Here is an 18,274-nt window from a genome sequence, read left to right on the forward strand (position 1 = left end):
GCTCTCCCTGCCCACTCACCGGTCGGGGACACAGCTGCAGTGGTTGGGAGTTGCATACGGGGAGCTACTGGAGGAGCAGGAGAAGCAGGAGGAGCCCTGGCTACACATGGGATCTAGGTGCCAGGCTGGCAGGCTGGGCCCAAAGCCCTGCATCTCGATCATGTCACCGGCATCTGAGGACAGGAAGGGGGCCATGGTCAGGGCCTGGCAGGCCTCCCCGCAACAGCCACCCTGCAGCATGCCCACCTCTGTGCCCAGAGCTGCAGCATGAAATCACCCACTGGTGGAGAACCACGGGGGTAGTGTCTGCCTGGTCCAGAACCCAGAGAGGGCGATGGTGCAGAGGGAGGGTGCCTGACACGTCCCAGCTCCCCCTAACCTTTCTGCACGTGATAAAATACTCTGGCTGAGTTGTGCATGATTGTGTCTGTTCTCTCCATCTTGCTATTAGTGATGGAAAACACTTGCTTTTCTAGAGTCTGGCAGAGAAAGAAAGAGAAGGAACAGCAAAAGCCGAGCTCCCTAAAATGCTGCCGCTGGCATGGCCCCGATGCTCCAGCCTGGTCCTCCTAGACCAGGGGTCGGCAAACTCATTAGTCAGCAGAACCAAATATCAACAGTATAACGACTGAAATTTCTTTTGAGAGCCAAATTTTTTAAGTTTAAACTATATAGGTAGGTACATTGTTATTAACTTAATTAGGGTACTCCTAAGGCTTAGGAAGAGCCACACTCAAGGGGCCAAAGAGCCGCATGTGGCTCGCGAGCAGTTTGCCGACCACGGTCTTAGACAATCTCTGAGAGGCACAGGCGGGTGCCTGGACCTGGAACTGCGAACTCGGAGCAGAGTCTCCACTGATCAGAGACCTGGAGGACCCCTGAGGGTTCTAGACCTGGTAGCCAGTGCCTGAGGGTCAGGGCTCTCCACGCAGGCCAGGCACCCCGCTGCCCGCTGCTGTGGTCCTTCCTGAGTTCTCCATCCTCGCCCAACCTGACTGCACTCAGTGTGGTGGCCTCCACAAACACACAGGAGAGCTGACAGGAAGGGCAAAAGTCCCAGGGCTGCCAGATCGCCACAGGGATGAGGGTTCCACCATCCAGAACAATGTCCCCAGGTGCAGCCTCAGAAGACAGCTCCTTGGACACATCTACACCAAAGGCAGATGGAGCCCGTCAGCCTGCCCAGCTGACTGGAGTCAGAACTCAAGATCATTGAGAGCTTTTAGGGCCCACGTGGGGCAAGGCGCTGCTCAGGGGGGCTCCAGCAGGTCCGGTGAGCCACAAAGATGAAGCAAAGTGAGGGCAGGAAGTGAAAGGACTAGGAGATGGCACTAGGAGGTAGGAAGGGACAGAGAAGAGTGAAGAAGAACAGGGAAAGGCAGCTGTGTGTGTGTGATGAATTCTTTCAAGCAGTATTTCTTCCTGGGCCCTGGCCTGCTGAGTCTGGAGCAGACGGAGGCCTGGCTTCTGTGGGAGCCAGACTCCAGCTCTGGGGGTGCCTTGGTGGGAGGGGCTGAGCTGAGCCCTCCAGGCCCCTCAGAGACTGCCCCATGTTGGCTGGGAATCTCTTCCCAGACCCTTGGTGGGATTTTTGTAGATCTGGCCCTTCAGCTCCACCAGGAGGCAAATTAAGGGAACATACTTGGTGTGGAGGGGCTGCGGCTCTGGGAGTGAGCAGTTGCAGGCCTTGCCGGAGACTCTGGGAAGAAGGGGGGCGGGCAGATGCAGGTGGGGTGGGGCAGGAGCCCAGCTCATGCCCCTACAGCAGGCAGGAGAGAGGCCAGTCTTGAGAGGAGCTGGGGTGGGAGCAGGCCCAGCCAGGCAGGCAGCAGGCAGCAGGCGGGCAGGCAGTGGGGGCAACAGGTGCAGAGGGCAGAGGGTGGGCACACAGGGAAACGAGCTCATGCCCAGAAAGCAGGGCTCAGCCAGGGCAAGTCTCCCGGGTCAATGCTCTTCACCTTAATTCTCCAGGAAGGAGCTGAACCAGCCAGCATGGAATATGCGTCTCTGAATTAACCCAGTGCAGATGGCTGGAGCTCTGGAGTGACTGGGCAAGGGGCAGCAGGCGGGGCGGGGGCGCTGCTGGGTCAGCTTTGACTCTGACTCTCTCCTCTGAGCTTGAGGGAAGTCTGAAGTAAAACAATCAGGGTGGGTGAACCCCACAGCCCCTAAGACTCCGAGTGAAAGGTGCCTGGCCTGGAGCAGAATTAGAGTGAACAGCATCTCTGCTCTGTGGGGAGGCAGCAGGAGAAGGGGGAGGGGGAGGGGAGGAGAGTCTGGACACCCGCCACTTGATTCACATGCACAAGTCAAGCATGTCGCAGGCCTGAAAAGCAACGGCTAGCAGGATGGACTCAACAGTGTTGTCATTATGGAGTGGAGTGGAGGGGGGCTCCCACACCAGCTCCCCAACCCCCTGCGGACTCTGCTCTCATGCCTCCTCCCCTTTCCCAAGCCTTGGAGTCCCAGGGGCTGCATATTGGTCTACTGGGTAGGCTGGCCCTAGTTCCCCAAGAGAATGCCCACATAGGCCCTGAGGCCTCTGCACACTGTGGGCCTGAAGGTTTCTCTGACCCTGGAGGCCTCAGCATGAAGACTAGTCAGGAATGGACTTCCTACCACCAAGTCTCCTAAGACAGGGGCTTGGCCGGGACCCCCCCCCATCCTGTCCCCAGCCAGCTCCTGGGGGTAAGAAGGGCCAGCCCGGGCTCTCCTAACTCACCCTTCCCACTCTGTTTAAAGTCAGTCAGCCTGTAATAAGCATCAGCCCCAAGCCCAGGCTTGTAAGGAACCAGATGGCAGGCCATGTGCAGGCAATAAACATCACAAGCGAGGCTCCCCTGTGTTCCCACCCAGGCTGGCCTGCAGGTCCCACTGGGAGGGAGGCTCCCCTGTGTTCCCACCCAGGCTGGGAGGGAGGATAGACGTGAAGGCAGGCACGTGGTGAGTAAAGGGCAGCTGGCAGGGTGTGCTGAGGGTGTGCTAGGCCACGGACTTGGTTGCCCAGGGATGGGGAGACTTACTATTGGCACGGCGATGGGCAAGTTCCCCTAAACTCCAAGAGAGCTGGCCCTTCATAACCGATATCCCTTGAGCACCCTGGCTTAGCCCGCACAGGTTCCCTGGCTGATGATCACACTCCAGAAGGAGAGTGGGGTTCCCTCCCCACCAGCCGAGCTCTGTGCTAAGATGGGCAATGGACAGAGTGGCTGTGAGCACTGTGCTGAGTCATTATCAATGAAGGGACCTCTGCAGCTGTGCAATCTGAGGGCCGTGAGGGTGGAACATACCTGACTTAGACTCTAGACTTCATACTAAAGCACCAGGCAGTGCCTGCTGGATCACCCAGGCCTGCTGGGTAAACAGAGCCCTGGGTCTCCTGCCAGGATGGCCCCACCCCTCACCTGACCCCCCTGGTGGCTCCTGTCTGCAGGCGCTGTCCAGCCCCTCCCTCTGCCCCGGAGTGGCCTGGTACTTCTGTCCTATTTCCGTTGAGTTAGGAGTCAGAGGCACAGGGCCCAGAGGCCAGTCTGCCCAGCCAGCACAAGAGAAAGAGAGACACTGTCTTGGGTTTGTCCAAGGGTGGGAACAGGGCTCAGACAGCCAATCAGGGTTTCCAAGGGACAACCAGGTCATCAGGCCTTCTCACCGCGGGATCTCCTCCCTCTCCTCACAGAGCCCAGAGCCAACTGCCTTTTGCTTGGTCCCCTCCTCTTGGGACCTCCTCCTTCTACCCTCCCAGATCTGCCTCCTGATGGAAGGGAACCACCCAGGGTGCAGGTCCCATAATGCCAACACTGCAGTTCGAGCCCCTGCGGTGGGTGGCCGGTGGGCCCAGGGGGTGGGGCAGAGGGAAGGGGAAGGTCAGGGAGAAAGGGAGGGATAAAAACCTTTCATCGGATTGGGAGCTGTGAGGTTCCGCGAGCAGATCATTGAGAGCATCGCGTGTAGTTTATCCTCCTCTTCCTCATCATCGTCCACCGAGGCCGCGCGGCTGGCCGCTAGGTGGTGGTAGTTAATAGTGACTGCTCAAAGAGAACAGCGAGAGAGCAAAGCATAAGGACCCTGGTCCTGGGGCAGGAGGGACCGGATCCGTCCTCCTGGGGAGCAGAATGGAGTCCGGGTCACCCTGAGCCTGCAGGGATGGAACAGAAGGGACCTGAGAGTCCTTTGATTTACTGGGGAGAGTATGGAAGGAAGTGGGGGGACGGCAGCAGCTACAGAGCTCCACTTTTTGAAGAAGGCCCTCTCTAGGAAGAACAGAGAAGAGAGAACTGATGGGGGAGCCAGGGTAGTGAAAGACGGGGACCAGTTGGGACAGGCCAGCAGCTCAGGAGCTCCCGGCCCTGGCTCAGGCTGGGCGTGACTGTTGGCAGATGGATCCTGAGCACCCTGCAGCTTGTGTCATGGTCAGGCTGGGCCAAATCGGAAGATTACCCCAAATCTCCCCCTTCAGACTATAAATCCAAACTTCTCCTCCAAGGATTTCCCAGAGCTGCTCTCGAGGAGCCTGAGTCACCCGCTGGGTTTCAGCTCCTTGGCACCTGGCTTGCCCTCCAGGGAAATGAAGTGACCAGAAATGGGAAATGCCAAGGCTTAAGAGAGGACGTGCAGCCTGAACAACCTAAGCCGAGCGATAGGCCGAGATTAAATGCCAGGTGTGCAGACACGCTCTGGCAAATGTGTCTCCTACTCAGGCACATCGCGGGGAAGGGGATCCCCACATTTTGCCCTTCAAGCCTGTTGGGACTCCTTGTGCTGCGGCTATGTGTTTACAGTCTGGGTAATCTGTCTGTTAATACAGAGACAACTTGTTGACAACTTATTGGCACAAGTTAGGAAATTTAGGAAGCAGGTGGTCTGGCAAGTGCTCCGGGCTGGCAAATTCCCTGACCTTCTTCCCGAGATCAGTGAGTCCGGCCCGGAGAAACCTGTGGGGGGCAGAGCACTCTGACCAGAAGGGAACTCTGGGCTTGGTGGACATCTATTAGGATCCAGAGGGGTATGTCCAGGGGGACAGGACCCACAAGTGCCAAGCCACTTTCAGCTCCAGCCCCCCCAGCTGAAAGCCTCACCCTCTTCAGATGCACCCCTATTCCCGTTGCGGCTCCTCTCATCAGCAGCTGGTGTGAGGAGGGCTCTGGCTCTAGGGGAGTCAGTGAACAACGTGCACCATCCAAAAAGAAGCGCTGATCCCGCACCCAGGCCACCGTGTGGCGGTCAGGCAGCGGGCCGAGGTGAAATGGAGAGTCCTCCACCCTCTGTCTCTAGTCTCACCACATCCCCCCTCACCCCCGGGGCAGAGTGTGAATGGATGACTAAGAGAATATTGTGTAGAGACACCTGGGTCAGTTGAGCCAAGAGTCGTGGGGTGACAAGGGAAGGGAAAGACAGCAGGTAGAAGAGAAGCAGATTCTCAGGGGGATGATCTGCAGAAAAAGGTCCAATGGGAGGCTAAGTCCTGAACCCGGCCTGGTCAGTGGACCTTGCCCGCTGCCCCTCCTGGGTGATGCTGTTCTCCCCCACCCCCGAAGCATCTTTCTCTCTCCACAGCGGAAGTATGGGACACTCACTGTGCTCATGCCTGTGACCAGGGTAAATGATCCGGAACACGTAGTCTGTGGCCCAGCCTGTGCCCATCTCGTCCACATCTACGGACCGCGCGGTGCCACGTTTCCGCAGCTTGGGGAACACCTTCCCCTGGGGAAGAAGAGGTGGGCAGTTAGCCTGTGCAGGGCAGAGTCCATCCCAGGGTCCCACCCAAGGCTGCTCCTAGGAACTCTGTGTGGGGACAGGAAGGGAGGTGGGCAGAGAACTCACCTCACACATCCCTTCACCCAGAGCCTCCCAAGCCCTGCGTACCTTCCCCTGCTGGGTCCAGAGCGGGGGCTCTAGCTGTCCCCGAGGCAGAAGCCCATTCTCCAGGCAGGACAGGAAGGAGAGTAGGTGTCCTCCCTGCGGGAAGTGCAGCGGTGGCTTCTGGATGCCATCCTGGCTCACCAGTACCAGTGTGCCACCGTTTTCTGGGGGAGGGGGGTGAACATGGGTGAGCAAAGCTGGGCCTCCAAGACCTCCCAGCCACCGCTGCAGCACAGCTGGCCACGCCTCCAGACTGAGTAGGAGGACAGTAGGGCTAGAGTGTGGGGTGACCAAGAGAGGACAGACATTCAACAGGCCATGCGCAGTGTGTGACTGGGAGAAGGCAGTTTCTCTTCCCCCACCCCTGTGCCCAGGACAAGGGAGGCTCACTTTGCTGGTGGCAGTGGATGCAGACGATCTGACTGAAGGGCACCACCAGGGCATAGTCCCAGTAAACGCTGGAAAGGAACCAAATTGGTGTCACTGTGTCGCCAGACCAGCCAACCTGCCTTCCTCACTTCCTGGGCCCAACACCCCTGAAACCACCCTGTAGACACGAAGACCATAGCCAAGAAGTGACCTCAGCCAGCCATGTCCCTCTGGGCTCCGTGCTGCCCTCATGGCACAGAGCCTGGCCGCCCCAGATGCCTCGAGCTTGGCTCAGGCAAACCTCTTAATGTCCAGGACTGGCTGGATCTTAGAGAGCTTGGGAATATCGCCAGGCAGCCTCTCTCTGCAATTCTTGGCATCGGGTAAGGTGTGAGCCTCCTCTTGGAGCAGGCTGGGCCTCTCCATCCCCCGGCCTGCTGGCAAGCTCTCACTCCCTTCTGCGGCTCCTGCGGTGAGTCCCAAAGCCCCCACCTCTTTTCCAGCTCGGAGTCCCCCAGAGTCCCATTCATGAGCTGGTTGGGGGTCCACTTCAGAGTTAGGCTCTCTGCAGACTGGTGCAGGGAGAGGTAGCCGGGGACGGCCTCCATGTCCTCCTTCTGCGGGGAGGAGACACACCAGAAGAGAGACGATGAGGGGCTGAGAGGCTCCCAGGAATGGCCTATGGAAAACGAGCTGCAGGTGGGAGTGGGGGAGGCCCAGCGAGTCCAATCCAGGGTCCTGGAATGGGGCTGGGCAGCAGCAGGGGAGGCACGAGCCACACACAGATGTAGACATAAACTCTTCCTGGTTGGCCTGGTGCCACTGGCTCCGCCCTGTCAGCTTCCTGGATGCCAGGTATGTCCTGGGCCAGCCATACCCAAGCTGCCTGCTGGCTGCCATTCCCATCCCCGGATGCTCTGGTTCTCGCCCATTCAAGACTGGGCATGAGTCAGTGAATTGGGGCGGGGCGGGGGGAGGGTTCTCTTAGTCAAGCCCCTTAAGAATTCTCTTTAGTCAAGCCCCTTAAGAAAGGGATGAATGTAGCTGAAAGGTTCCTCAGAAGAGGATGATGTTCTTGCCATAGAGCAGCCGCGTCCTGGAGTTCTGGTGCAGGGATTCCACATACTCTCGGGCGCAGGCAGCGAGTCTGTCCGACGTGCTGCCGCTCGAGTGCCGCTTCCGGATCTGCACAAAGTCCCAGCTCAGCCCCAGCCCTGGGAAATCAGCCTTGGAGGGAGGACCCTAGGTTTCCAGGCAGATCCTCTCTGGCTGACCCCAGGGGTCCCCCTGCCCCTGGTTTGCTCTCAGCCACCCTCTGCTCTCTAGCTGCAAACCAGTGGTGTGCTCCTGGCATGAAGTGCCAGTGTGGGGAAAAGGCTCTTCTGGGATGGCCACTACCTTGGGGCATCTCCAAGGCCCAGCCTGTATCTTCAAGGAGCACGGTGACCAGCTGCCCCTCCCGACAGGCCCCTGGGCATAACTTGGATGAGCACAAGAGGTAGGGAAGGGATGCCTACTCCTAGGGCTGGGCGCTTTGCAGGGGAGTCCTGGCGATTAGGGGGACCCCGGATACGGTGCCGCTGGACCAGCTCATCAGCAGAAGGGTCGGTCCAGTAGTGATCGGCTGTCTTGAGCTTGGTGTACTCCAAAGCACAGGGTCCCACTGTGGAGACAGGGACAGCCAGCTCGGATGGTGCCCCCTCAGCACCTGACCCTCCGCTCCCACTGGCCCAGTGTAGGCCGCTCTGCTCTCAGGCTCACCTAGAAGAGAGGCCAAGATAGGGCCAAACACGGGATCTGCCAGTAAAGCCTCCTTCTCGTAGTACTTGCTGCCAGCGGGAGAGACAGACAGGGGGACTGCTGGGGCTCCCGGACTCATTCCAGGGCAGTCAAGCTCACCAAGCAGGGACGTTCCCACAGACACCAAATGCATGTCAGTCACCAAGAAGAAATAAACCCTTAAGAACTGAGCTTTGCAGGGGTGGGGTGGGAGGGGTGTTAAGAGATCAACCAAAGGAGATCAACCAAAGGACTTGTATGTATACATATAAGCATAACCAATGGACACAGACAGTAAGGGGGTGAGGGCCTCTGCTGGGGGGGGGTGGCGGGGGCGGGAGCAGACTGGGAGAGATCAATGGGGGAAAAGGAGACACATGTAATACTTTCAACAATAAAGAATTTTTTAAAAAAGAAAGAAAAGCAAAAAACAATAAAAAACAAACAAGAACTGAGCTTTGTGAGGTGTGTGGTATAGCCCATGCTTTCGAGGTGCTAAGGGGGAGATGGGGCATGCTCACAGGCCAAGGTGGACAGCCAAGCCTGCGGAGGCGGGGATGCTGCAGGGATGTTCAGGAGCTGGGCCCCAGGGAGGGGCATTCACCTGCAGTTCTCCACCAGGTACTGCACGACCCTGTCCAGCACCTTCTCGATGAGCGCTGTGCGGACCCATATGTGTTTCAAGGCCTGCGGGCTGAGGGCTGGGGCCTTCCCACTGGTAGAGCCCTGTCTCCGCAGGGCCTCCTGGTTACCCACCAAGGGCTTCCTGCAAAGAGGGGTGGGCTTTAAGAATGCGAGAGCCCAGGGCTGAGCCCCAGACTGGTGGCACTGGGAGGGCAGTTTGGTGCCACAAGATGAGAACCCGGAGGACTGACTAGGTGGAGGTGTTGAAGGCCTTGTGCCTGAAGGTGGCCAAGGCCCACCCTTAGGCTGGTTCTGAGAGGCCCTGCAAGAAATGAGCCCAGGAAGCCAACCTGGGAAGTAGCAGATACCAAATGGTAAGAGCAGAGGGAGCGGGGAGAGGCAGGCCCAGGGCTCACCTGCCCTCAACTTGTTGCTGCAGCTCCTGGACCTTGTGGCAAATCTCCCCAGCCACTGGGCACGTCTTCCCCACCTTGGTGAACAGAGCTGCCACCTTGTCACTGCGCAGGAAGCCGGCGGCACGGCGTCTCAGCTGATGCAGGAGGCAAGCCTCCACCGCACCTAGGCCACAAAGGAAACGAGCATCTGAGCCTGGGTGAGGGGGAGAAAAGAGAACACCCTTCCCCACACCAAGGGAGGGCAGGCTGACCTAGGACCAGGGCATGGGGTGTCAGTTTTAGGCAGGCCAGGAAGATACACCGACCTCCTTCCAAAATTCCCCTCCCTGTCCACCTGCTCCTGCCCTAAGGGCCCCATGCCAGGCCGTTCCTCTCACTCACTTGGTGTGTACATGCCTCCTGTGTGCAGCATCGCCCTGGGGCTGTGAGGACCAAAGTTGCCAGTTCCAGTTGGCACGGGTAGCCCCACCCCTGCCTACTTACAGGACTGGACATGCAGGGAGCACCCAGCACACAGCCCTCCTGGAAAGCATGGATGCTGTGGTTGCTAAGAAACGGGTTCTGGAGAAGGAGCTGAAATATTGACGAAGCCATTGCAGAGATCAGATCCGACAGCAGCCCCTGAATTATTGATGAGCCCCGCAGCCAAGAGTGAGAGATTTCTATTTCCCATGCAGGGAGGGCTTCCCTTCATTCATTCATGTTTTAGGGGGTAGACTTCCTCTCTCCATCTGGATACTGCTGACTGCAGACAGACTCCACAGGAAGGAAAGGAGCGTTGGGTGGGGGAGTGGGGAGTTCTCCTGGCCATGAATAGAATCTAAAAATATGAGTGTGTGTATTCGGGGGAAGAGGGGACTTGGCCGTTACTGAGGCCAAGCTAATTGTTTTACAAGCCAGGAGGGAAAAGCCCACCAAGGGGAAGGGATCTGATCACAGAAACATAGTGGCCTGAGCTCCCTTCACCTTCTCCAGGTGTGTTCAGAGGGCAGGCACGGGTGGGAGAAGGTGCTCCCTTCACAAGGATGGAAAACAGCGCTGTGCTGGAGGCAGGGCGGCGGGCTAACAGCGTCTGAAACCGGTGGGGCCACTCATCCCATCTCCGGGAAACCTGTGTAAGTGACTTCGGCTCTGAACCTCTGTTTTAGCATCTGAGGAATGAGGAATACTTCTAAGGACTGGTATGCAATGTTACACGAGAGGAAGTATGTACAATCTCTCGCACAAGGTCTTGCACGCAGGGGGCACCTTGGTCCCTGTCGATTCCTGACTCCTCACCCTTGTTTGTCGAGACCCTGTTCTGCAGCTCACTATCAGGACTGGGACTTGGCTAGACCTCTCCCTGGCCGGGAGAGGAGAGGATGCGCTGGAGGCAGGATCACAGCCTGCCCAGAGGTGGGTGCAGATGCTGTCCTCTTAGAGAACAGGGGAAATGAAGCCCATCATTTATTGAGACTAGTGTTGTTAGAAACCCAGACTGAGGACCTAATTGCTGGAAACAGAGGTTCTCACCTGATTTCTGCCTTCACCGTAATAACTGACAGGCAGTCACTGCTGTCCTATAAAAATGAGCTTTGTTTGGCCCTCTTGTACTGGGGCTGTGAGGACCATAAAAAAGGTGGAGAATCCCTGGAGGCCAGACAGCTCAGTGAGAGCACCCCAGGGGTGGGGAAAGAGGCAGGACCCCTCCCTCTCCTGAGTGCTTCCTGCTAAAGCTCTTCCCTGCCCAGGCCTCGGAGGACTTATTTTACCAGGCGCAGCCTCTCCTTCACACATGTTCCTACATCTATGTTCACATGTGCATGCAGACAGATATGGCTACACATCTGATGTGTGTACGGGGCATGTGGTAGAATCTCTGCTTAAGTGTCCACATATTCTTTTCCATAGCTAGTCCCCGTGTCCCTGAGGTCTCGTGTGGCCCTGGGTGTACAGGGGAGAGACCTCCTTTGTCCCGTCTCGCGGCCCTGGGGCTGGTGCAGCAACAAGTCCACACCTGTAGGAAGGTGGTGACTATTTCCTTAGGCTCGCACTCCTCACCCAGAGCACTGAAGAGGGAGAGTAGCAGCAGGTGGCACTGATCCTGCAGGGAATCAAGTGCCTTGGTGATGTGACTAATGGCTGGGATAATTAGTCATTAACCTTCCCACTTTCCCCAGGAGATAGAATGCAGCCACGCTGGGGAGCCTGGGAATGGCAGGCAGTGGCACACCCATCCTCCTTGGCCTCACCCATCTTCCTAGGCAGCCTCTGAACACGGGCATTAGGGTTCTCTGGAGTAAACAAAGGCATTCCTCTGCAGTCACTCCAAGTAGGGAAATACTGATAAGCCCAAATATCATGCCCAGTCCCCCCTTCTCAGCCTACAGCTCCTAATTTCCTTCTGTGAAACCCAGGAAAAGCACCCGGGCAATGTCTGGGGAAGGAGAAATCCCTCTCACCCCTCCACAGAGAATCAGCACATGCAATGAAAACTTACTGTGTGCAGTATGTAGGCAAAATAATAACATAATCATAGTAATGATAACTAATAAGTGAGAACTACTATCCTAAGAGGGTTAGGGGGTGGGCTTCTGGGGCTCCAGTGACCCCCTGAAATTGCTCCAGCATTGTTCCGGAGAGTGCTTTTATTTTGGATGAGGATCTATGGCTTTTAGCTTCTAAAAGGGGTACTTGACACTCAAAAGTTTAAGACCCTTGCTCTAAGATTTTTAATAATTTTTTTTAAAAGAGAGGAAGAGAGAGGAATAGAGAGTTAGAAACATCGATGAGAGAAACATCGATCAGCTGCCTCCTGCACACCCCCTACTGGGAATGTGCCCACAACCAAGGTACATGCCCTTGACTGGAATCAAACCTGGGACCCTTGAGTCCGCAGGCCGACGCTCTATCCACTGAGCCAAACCAGTCAGGGCTCCTTGCTCTAAGATTTTTAAGTTGAGCAGAAACAGACATTCAAAACTCAGAGATGCAAATATAAAGACACACTCTCTCTCTTTTAATATACAGTGAATGCAGTTCCAGACCCATCAGCAACCATGTCCAACTCTCCGGCTGTCCCTGCTCCCCAGAGAGAAGTCTACACAGAGGCCTGTGCCTCTTCTCCCCTCCTTGGCCCAGAGCACCAAGCAGTAAGAACTGGGTGCCTTACTCTTCCTGCCCCAGATGGCCACCATGACTCACCCCAGGGTGGAGGGCCTGGCAGGAGACACCCATCACAGCTAAAGCACCAGCCAGCAGGCCCATCCCCCTCTAACTGAGCTGTCTGGGCCCTGGTCACCGAGGCATAAAGGCTTCAGGACCCCCTGTTCCAGTGTGTCCAGGAACCACCTACAGCCACTCTGGATGCACCAGAATAGCGGTGAGACAGCCCTGACATCATTCAGCTCATTTCATGTGGGAAAAACACACACTAATAAAAATCAACAGTTTTCAGTCATTAGTTGGGGTGGAAAGGTTTGGGCGAATGAATCAAAATAGAAACAGAGACATGACTCAAGCATGATCCTTTTTATCTCCCCACCCTGGCCTTCTGAGTTATGGTGCCAGATGAGCCCAGGGTACCCTCTCTACATATCATCTGTCCCACTGATAGCAAGGCCCAAGAAACTGCAACTCTGGGCAGAAGTGGAACTAATTTTATTTTTAAAAATATTTTTATTGATGATTTTTTTTTGAGAGGAAGAGAGAAAGAGAAACATTGATTGGCTGCCTCCTGCATGTCTCCTACCAGGATTTGAACCTGCAACCTTTTGGTGCATGGATGACATTCAACGGAGCCACACCGGCCAGGGCGGAGTGGAACTAATTTTAACTCTAGCACCTTGCTATGGACATCTTCCTTCCCCTGAAAAGGTCTGGTACCATCTTCCTAGAGAAAGGCTAGGAACTACAGGCCCAGCCTAGCCCTGCGACTCTCCCTCACCAGCCTCCGACGTGTCCCTAAAGTCTATGAAGTTATAGGGTTAACAAATGCTAAGTGGGTGGAGACCACAAGTACTAATGACATCTGATAGGGTCCCCTCCTACAAACCCCTTACTTCCTGATTTAATCATTCCAAGGAGCCCAATTTGGAACGGAAGAGGCATTGGTAGGTCGAAGTTCCTGACTCTTTTCATACCTTGCTGGAGGGAGGGCTGATTGGTACCACTCCTATGCAGGCCAGGCGGCCAACATTGCAGGTAACCTCTGACCCAGTCACCCCTCTTTAAAGAATCTAGTCTACAGATATAACTGCCAGGTTACTTAGTTAAACAGCAAAAGGATAAAAACTATCCACGTGTGTATCAATAAAAAACAGTGAAATAAACAGGGTACATTCACAGAGGAGAACGTTATACAACTCCGAAAAAGAAGGAGGATGCTCTCTAGACACTAATAATGGAAAGGTCTCCAAGAGCAAGGTGCAGAGCAGTATGACTGATCGCATGATAACTTGATTACAAAAAGGGTGGGGTGAACAAGGAATACATTTTTTTTATTAGTATAAAAAATTCTGTAAGGATACACAAGAAACAAAAGTGGCAGTGGTTACCTGTGTGTGAATTTGTAGGTGGAGAAGTGGGTGAATGGGAGCAGGGAAAAGAGTGAGACTTTTCACTGTGTATCTTTTGTATAATTTTGCTTTTTGATCCAAGTAAATATATCACCAACTCAAAATAATAATTATAATAATTGAGTAGGTGACCATCCAAGCCAGATACCAGTATTCCATTATGAGATGATGCCAGCGATTCTCTCCAACCTGGAGCTGAATCAAAACTCACAAAACCCAGAAAGGCTGGGTCTGTCCACGGGCACCCTTTCCTTCATCAGCTCCCTCAGCAAACAGGGTCTCCTGATTGGCTCAGTTTCCCATCCCCACAGCAGCATCTGGGCTCTGCTTAGGTCATCTGAGCTGGGCAGGGAACAATTCAGTGGGCTGGGACAAATTCAAATTTAGGTGTCTCGGGAGCCCACAGGAATGGACAAAAGCTATGGCTGCCCAGGAAATGTAGCTGTGGTTGAAAAGGATCTTCTCAGGGGTCCCCATAAACAACCCTGGCTTTCACCTGCGTATCTATGTTTCAAGCTACACTCAGGAGCCAAGGGGCCTAGACAGGCCCAGACTCAAAGTAGGGTCTGAATGACCTTCAAGCTAGGCCAGTTGACTGAAATAGAGGGACACAGCACCCAGAGTTAGCACAGCATCGCATGAAGGCTGGGCGCAGGGCTCTGAGCTGGGAGGGGTTCTTTCCTAACGGGAGGAGCAGGTGTAGCAAGTGCTCTCTGCTCCCCCACCTCTGCCAGCTGCTATCTGTGCAGCGGAGCGGTTCAGTTGTAGTTGCCATAGAAAACCCAAGCGAGGAACGCCCTGGGTGGAGCAGCCAGCCACGGGTGGCTGGTGGTGGTCCTGGAGTTTTGGGGGACACTGCTCAGAGCAGAATTTTCCAAAGCCGAATGCCTTGGATAGTGGAGCCAAGACTGTCAGAAGAAGGGCAGCCTTGCTGGTGAGAAAGGAAGGGGTGGGATGGGTGGCCTCTTCTTAAGTTAGGAACTTCCTTCAACTGCTAATGGAGGAAGTCGGTGTTTATCTGCAGCGATGAGGTGGGAGGAGCAAAGAGCCCAGGCCAGGCATCATCAGTCTGTCTCCACCCCACTTCCCTGGCTAGTACTTCCACCCAGGGATTTGTAACTGCTGCCTCACTCTGAGCGAGCCTTTCTATGGTAACTAGAGTACATTTCCTCTCAGCCTACACTGGTGATGCTGGCTGTTTGCTTCAGTTTAGGGGGCAGCATTTAGCCTTGTTCAACACCCTAAACCAAGAAAGCACTGCCCCGATATTCCAGAACCAAGTAGGTGAAGGAAATGAAATTCATACCACACATACCCATCTTCCTGGCCTCACTGGGAATGTCAGGCAGGGTCAGCATACACAGTGCTCACAACAGCTTCCCAGGGAACCAGGCCAGTGCTGGCCTCACGCAGCTTGGCAAGGGACAAACTGTCTCCCAGAATTCACTCTTTGGTGAGCCGAGCTCTGTCTCCATGAGAGGCAACTCCATTTCAATGCCCCACACCGCTAGGCTCCACCCGGAGGCAGACCTCACCAGTGAGACCCATCCCTGGGCAGCACGCACAGGCTTTGGATCAAGACAGTTATGGGTTCAAACCCTTTCCTTACTAGCTATTTGTGTGCAAATCACTAAATCTCTCTGCGCTTCAGCTACAATTGGGAGAAAGAACAGGCCCCATCTTGATGGGTGGTGAGTGACCAAAGGCAACAGTAGATGCAGAGGTGCAACAGGCTCCTTGATTACTGCCCAGCACCCCGAAGACGATCATGAACGCTGGTGCCTTTCCTCTCGTGCCTCAAGCCCATCCCTGCCCTCCCTCCTGTACCCACAGATGGTCTGTCTGTGCTCCTCCCTGCGGCCATCCCTTTCACCTGCGTACTGGGTACCAGCCTCTTTCACCTCTCAAGGGCATGGCTCCAGCAATCACCCCTTCTCATTCCTATGAGACATTCTTCATTTGTATATAAACATTCTGTAATTTTTCCAACTTAAAAACACCACCATCACTATCACCTCCCTTGGCCCTATATCCCCATTCAGGTATTGAACCATTCAGCTGCTCCCCTCTATGTAAAATTTCTCAGGGAAGTTATCTATATTCACTATCTCTCTCTCTTCCTTCTCCCATCCTCTCATCATCCCTGTTTTTTTTATTTCATTATGGAAGATTCCAAACATATACAAACAATAGCAAATCCTATGTATCCACCACCCTGACTTAAGCAATGATCAAGCTGTGACCAATCGTGTTTCAGTTACACCGATTCCAACCACTTTTTGTTTCCCCCCCCAGATTACTTTGAAGTAAATTTTAGACATCGTATACTTTTATCTATAAATATTTCAGTACGTATCTCTAAAAGATGACTGTCTAAAAACATGTGCGTAATACTTATTAAATTTCCTGATTGAGTTCCTGGAGTTCAATTTCTCTGACTGTCCAGATGCTTTAAACTCCCAGAAACACAGATTGCCAGATGGAATCCTGGAGAAAGTTCTAGGAGGCTTCATGGGGAAGGTTGTAGGATCACTTTCAAGAACAAAGTAGAATGTCATTGGTGATGATGATAGCAACATTATTGAGCACCTACTGCATACCTGGCTCCATGCAGTGTACTTTACTGACATCATTCCTTTAATCCTCACACCAAGCCTCTGGGGTAGGCTCAGAATGCTGAAAACTCGCGCACACACACTTAGTGACCAGGTCAGGGTGTGATCCCAGGTCTGTTGGACTCCAAAGTCTCAGCTGCAGACCATCACCAAGTGCCCTCAGCCATGGCCCGAAACAGGGGAGGGGAGCCAGTTCCCCAGAGGGCCTTCTTTCCTACTCATTCATTTCTGGAGGGAAGGCAAAAGCCAGGTATCCCAAGAATGAGCTGTTCATTAAATGCAGGTGGGAAGAAGAGAGAGGAATCCCTTCCACTGAAAAGAGGCACACTAAACACTGCCTGGAGTCTGAATCTCAGAATGTGCTGAAATATCTCTGGTTGCAGTATCCCCAGGTGGGGAGCAATCCCTCCGCAGCACCTGCTTCTCTCCCAGCTCATTAGCATTTCCTTGTCATTCCCCAGAGGAGCTCACTGCAGCCTGCAGCCGACCTTCCTGGCTAATGACAGCTGCTTAGCAACAGGGAGCTGGTTAATAAAGCCCTGATATTGTTCCCAGCTCCACAGACTCCACCCCTGTCTCCCATTACAGCTCATCCTCAGCCTGAAGCAACCCCCAGGTTGACAGATCTTTGATCAGCGCAAGGAGGGCCAGGAACCTGGAGACTGAGGGCAGGGCTGCCCAGGCCTGGCCTGGGCCTTGCCCTCAATGCCTCCGGAGGAGAGGAGACAATTATGAGTCTGAGGACCTATGGTGCCAGGCCAGGAATTTCTCCCAAAGGTTACCATCCAACCTCAGTGCCTGATCAGAATTAAAAAAAAAAAAAAAGATAAACAGAAGTATAGGCACACCTCGTTTTATTGCACTTTGCTTTATTACGCTTCACAGATGTTGCATTTTTTTTTTTTTTACAAACTGAAGGCAAGACCCCCACCAGCAAAAAGGTTATGACCTGCTTTCTTGTGCACGGTCTGAAACAGAACCCACAATATCTTTGCGGTATTGTGGAGGCAGACACAACCCAGACCCGCAAGAGGGGAGGGCAGGTCCAGAGAAAACACCAGTCCTCATGGGCTGATGGCCTAAATTGAGTATGTCCTCTTTAAGCACATACATGATTATTGCAAATGCAAAGTTCAAAGGTGAAACTTGGGACAATTTGCTGCTTAACCCTGACCTTGAGTTGCCCACAAGCAGCTTGACCTCTGGGGGAAGGAGTGGCAGAAGGGGTTCCATAAGCCACCGGGAAAACGAGAAGCATTATTTTGAATCAACAGTACGTCGACATTAAAGTAAAAGTTTCAAAGACCATATTATGAAACAAAATGGGAAACTGACATGACTTGACAAACCATTCAGTGGTAGGTTTGTGCCTACCTCCAAGCCACAGTCTTCACGAGACGGGGCGGGGGAGTGGGTTGGGGGGAGACTAGTCACACAGGGCCTGACCCTCTGGCCTGGGGGTTCAGCAGGGCTGCCTCAGAGCAGCACTGCAGTCACACTCTGTGGTCAGAGAACAGCACACAGAGAATCCTTCCTACGGTTTGTACCTGCCGGGGCCTGACCAGTTTCTGGACAGGCAGGTTTAGGAAAAACCACAGCCAACATACAACAAATGCACATTTCTAGCCAGTCCTGGGAGCCTCCCTCCTCCCCGTGGGTAAAAGGAACTGCGGTCTTGTGCAGCTGTCCTGAGTTTGCCCAGGGCCAGGTTGATCTTGTTTTATTTTTTGTTTTGTTTTTTAATATATTTTATTTTATTTTTTTACAGAGAGGAAGGGAGAGGGATAGAGAGTTAGAAACATCGATGAGAGAGAAACACCGATCAGCTGCCTCCTGCACACTCCCCACTGGGGTTGTGCCCGCAACCAAGGTACATGCCCTTGTCTGGAATCGAACCTGGGACCCTTGAGTCCGCAGGCCGAAGCTCTATCCACTGATCCAAACCGGTTAGGGCTGATCTTGTTTTATTTTGAGAGTATGTTTATGAAAGCTGGGGACAGTGAGACAAACAGGGCTTAGGACGGCAGAGGCAACAGGAGAGCCTGGGCGGGCTGCT

At 54.2% G+C, this 18,274-nt stretch overlaps 1 protein-coding gene across 1 annotated transcript in view; it reads right to left on the reverse strand.

Moving 5' to 3' along the window:
- SGSM2 (small G protein signaling modulator 2) overlaps positions 1-18,274 on the reverse strand; it is a 36,618-nt gene that overhangs the window by 10,101 nt on the left and 8,243 nt on the right. The window contains exons 3-13 of the mRNA XM_023762832.1: positions 9,048-9,210; positions 8,612-8,773; positions 7,990-8,057; positions 7,746-7,891; positions 7,287-7,413; positions 6,721-6,850; positions 6,250-6,317; positions 5,863-6,023; positions 5,574-5,700; positions 3,891-4,025; positions 20-173 (exon numbers count right to left, since the gene is read on the reverse strand). Coding sequence (XP_023618600.1) covers positions 20-173; positions 3,891-4,025; positions 5,574-5,700; positions 5,863-6,023; positions 6,250-6,317; positions 6,721-6,850; positions 7,287-7,413; positions 7,746-7,891; positions 7,990-8,057; positions 8,612-8,773; positions 9,048-9,210 — 1,441 coding nt within the window. The remainder of the gene's footprint in view (positions 1-19; positions 174-3,890; positions 4,026-5,573; positions 5,701-5,862; positions 6,024-6,249; positions 6,318-6,720; positions 6,851-7,286; positions 7,414-7,745; positions 7,892-7,989; positions 8,058-8,611; positions 8,774-9,047; positions 9,211-18,274) is intronic.

This window comes from Myotis lucifugus, unplaced genomic scaffold (assembly GCF_000147115.1).
Source record: "Myotis lucifugus unplaced genomic scaffold, Myoluc2.0 scaffold_262, whole genome shotgun sequence".
NCBI lineage: Eukaryota > Metazoa > Chordata > Mammalia > Chiroptera > Vespertilionidae > Myotis > Myotis lucifugus.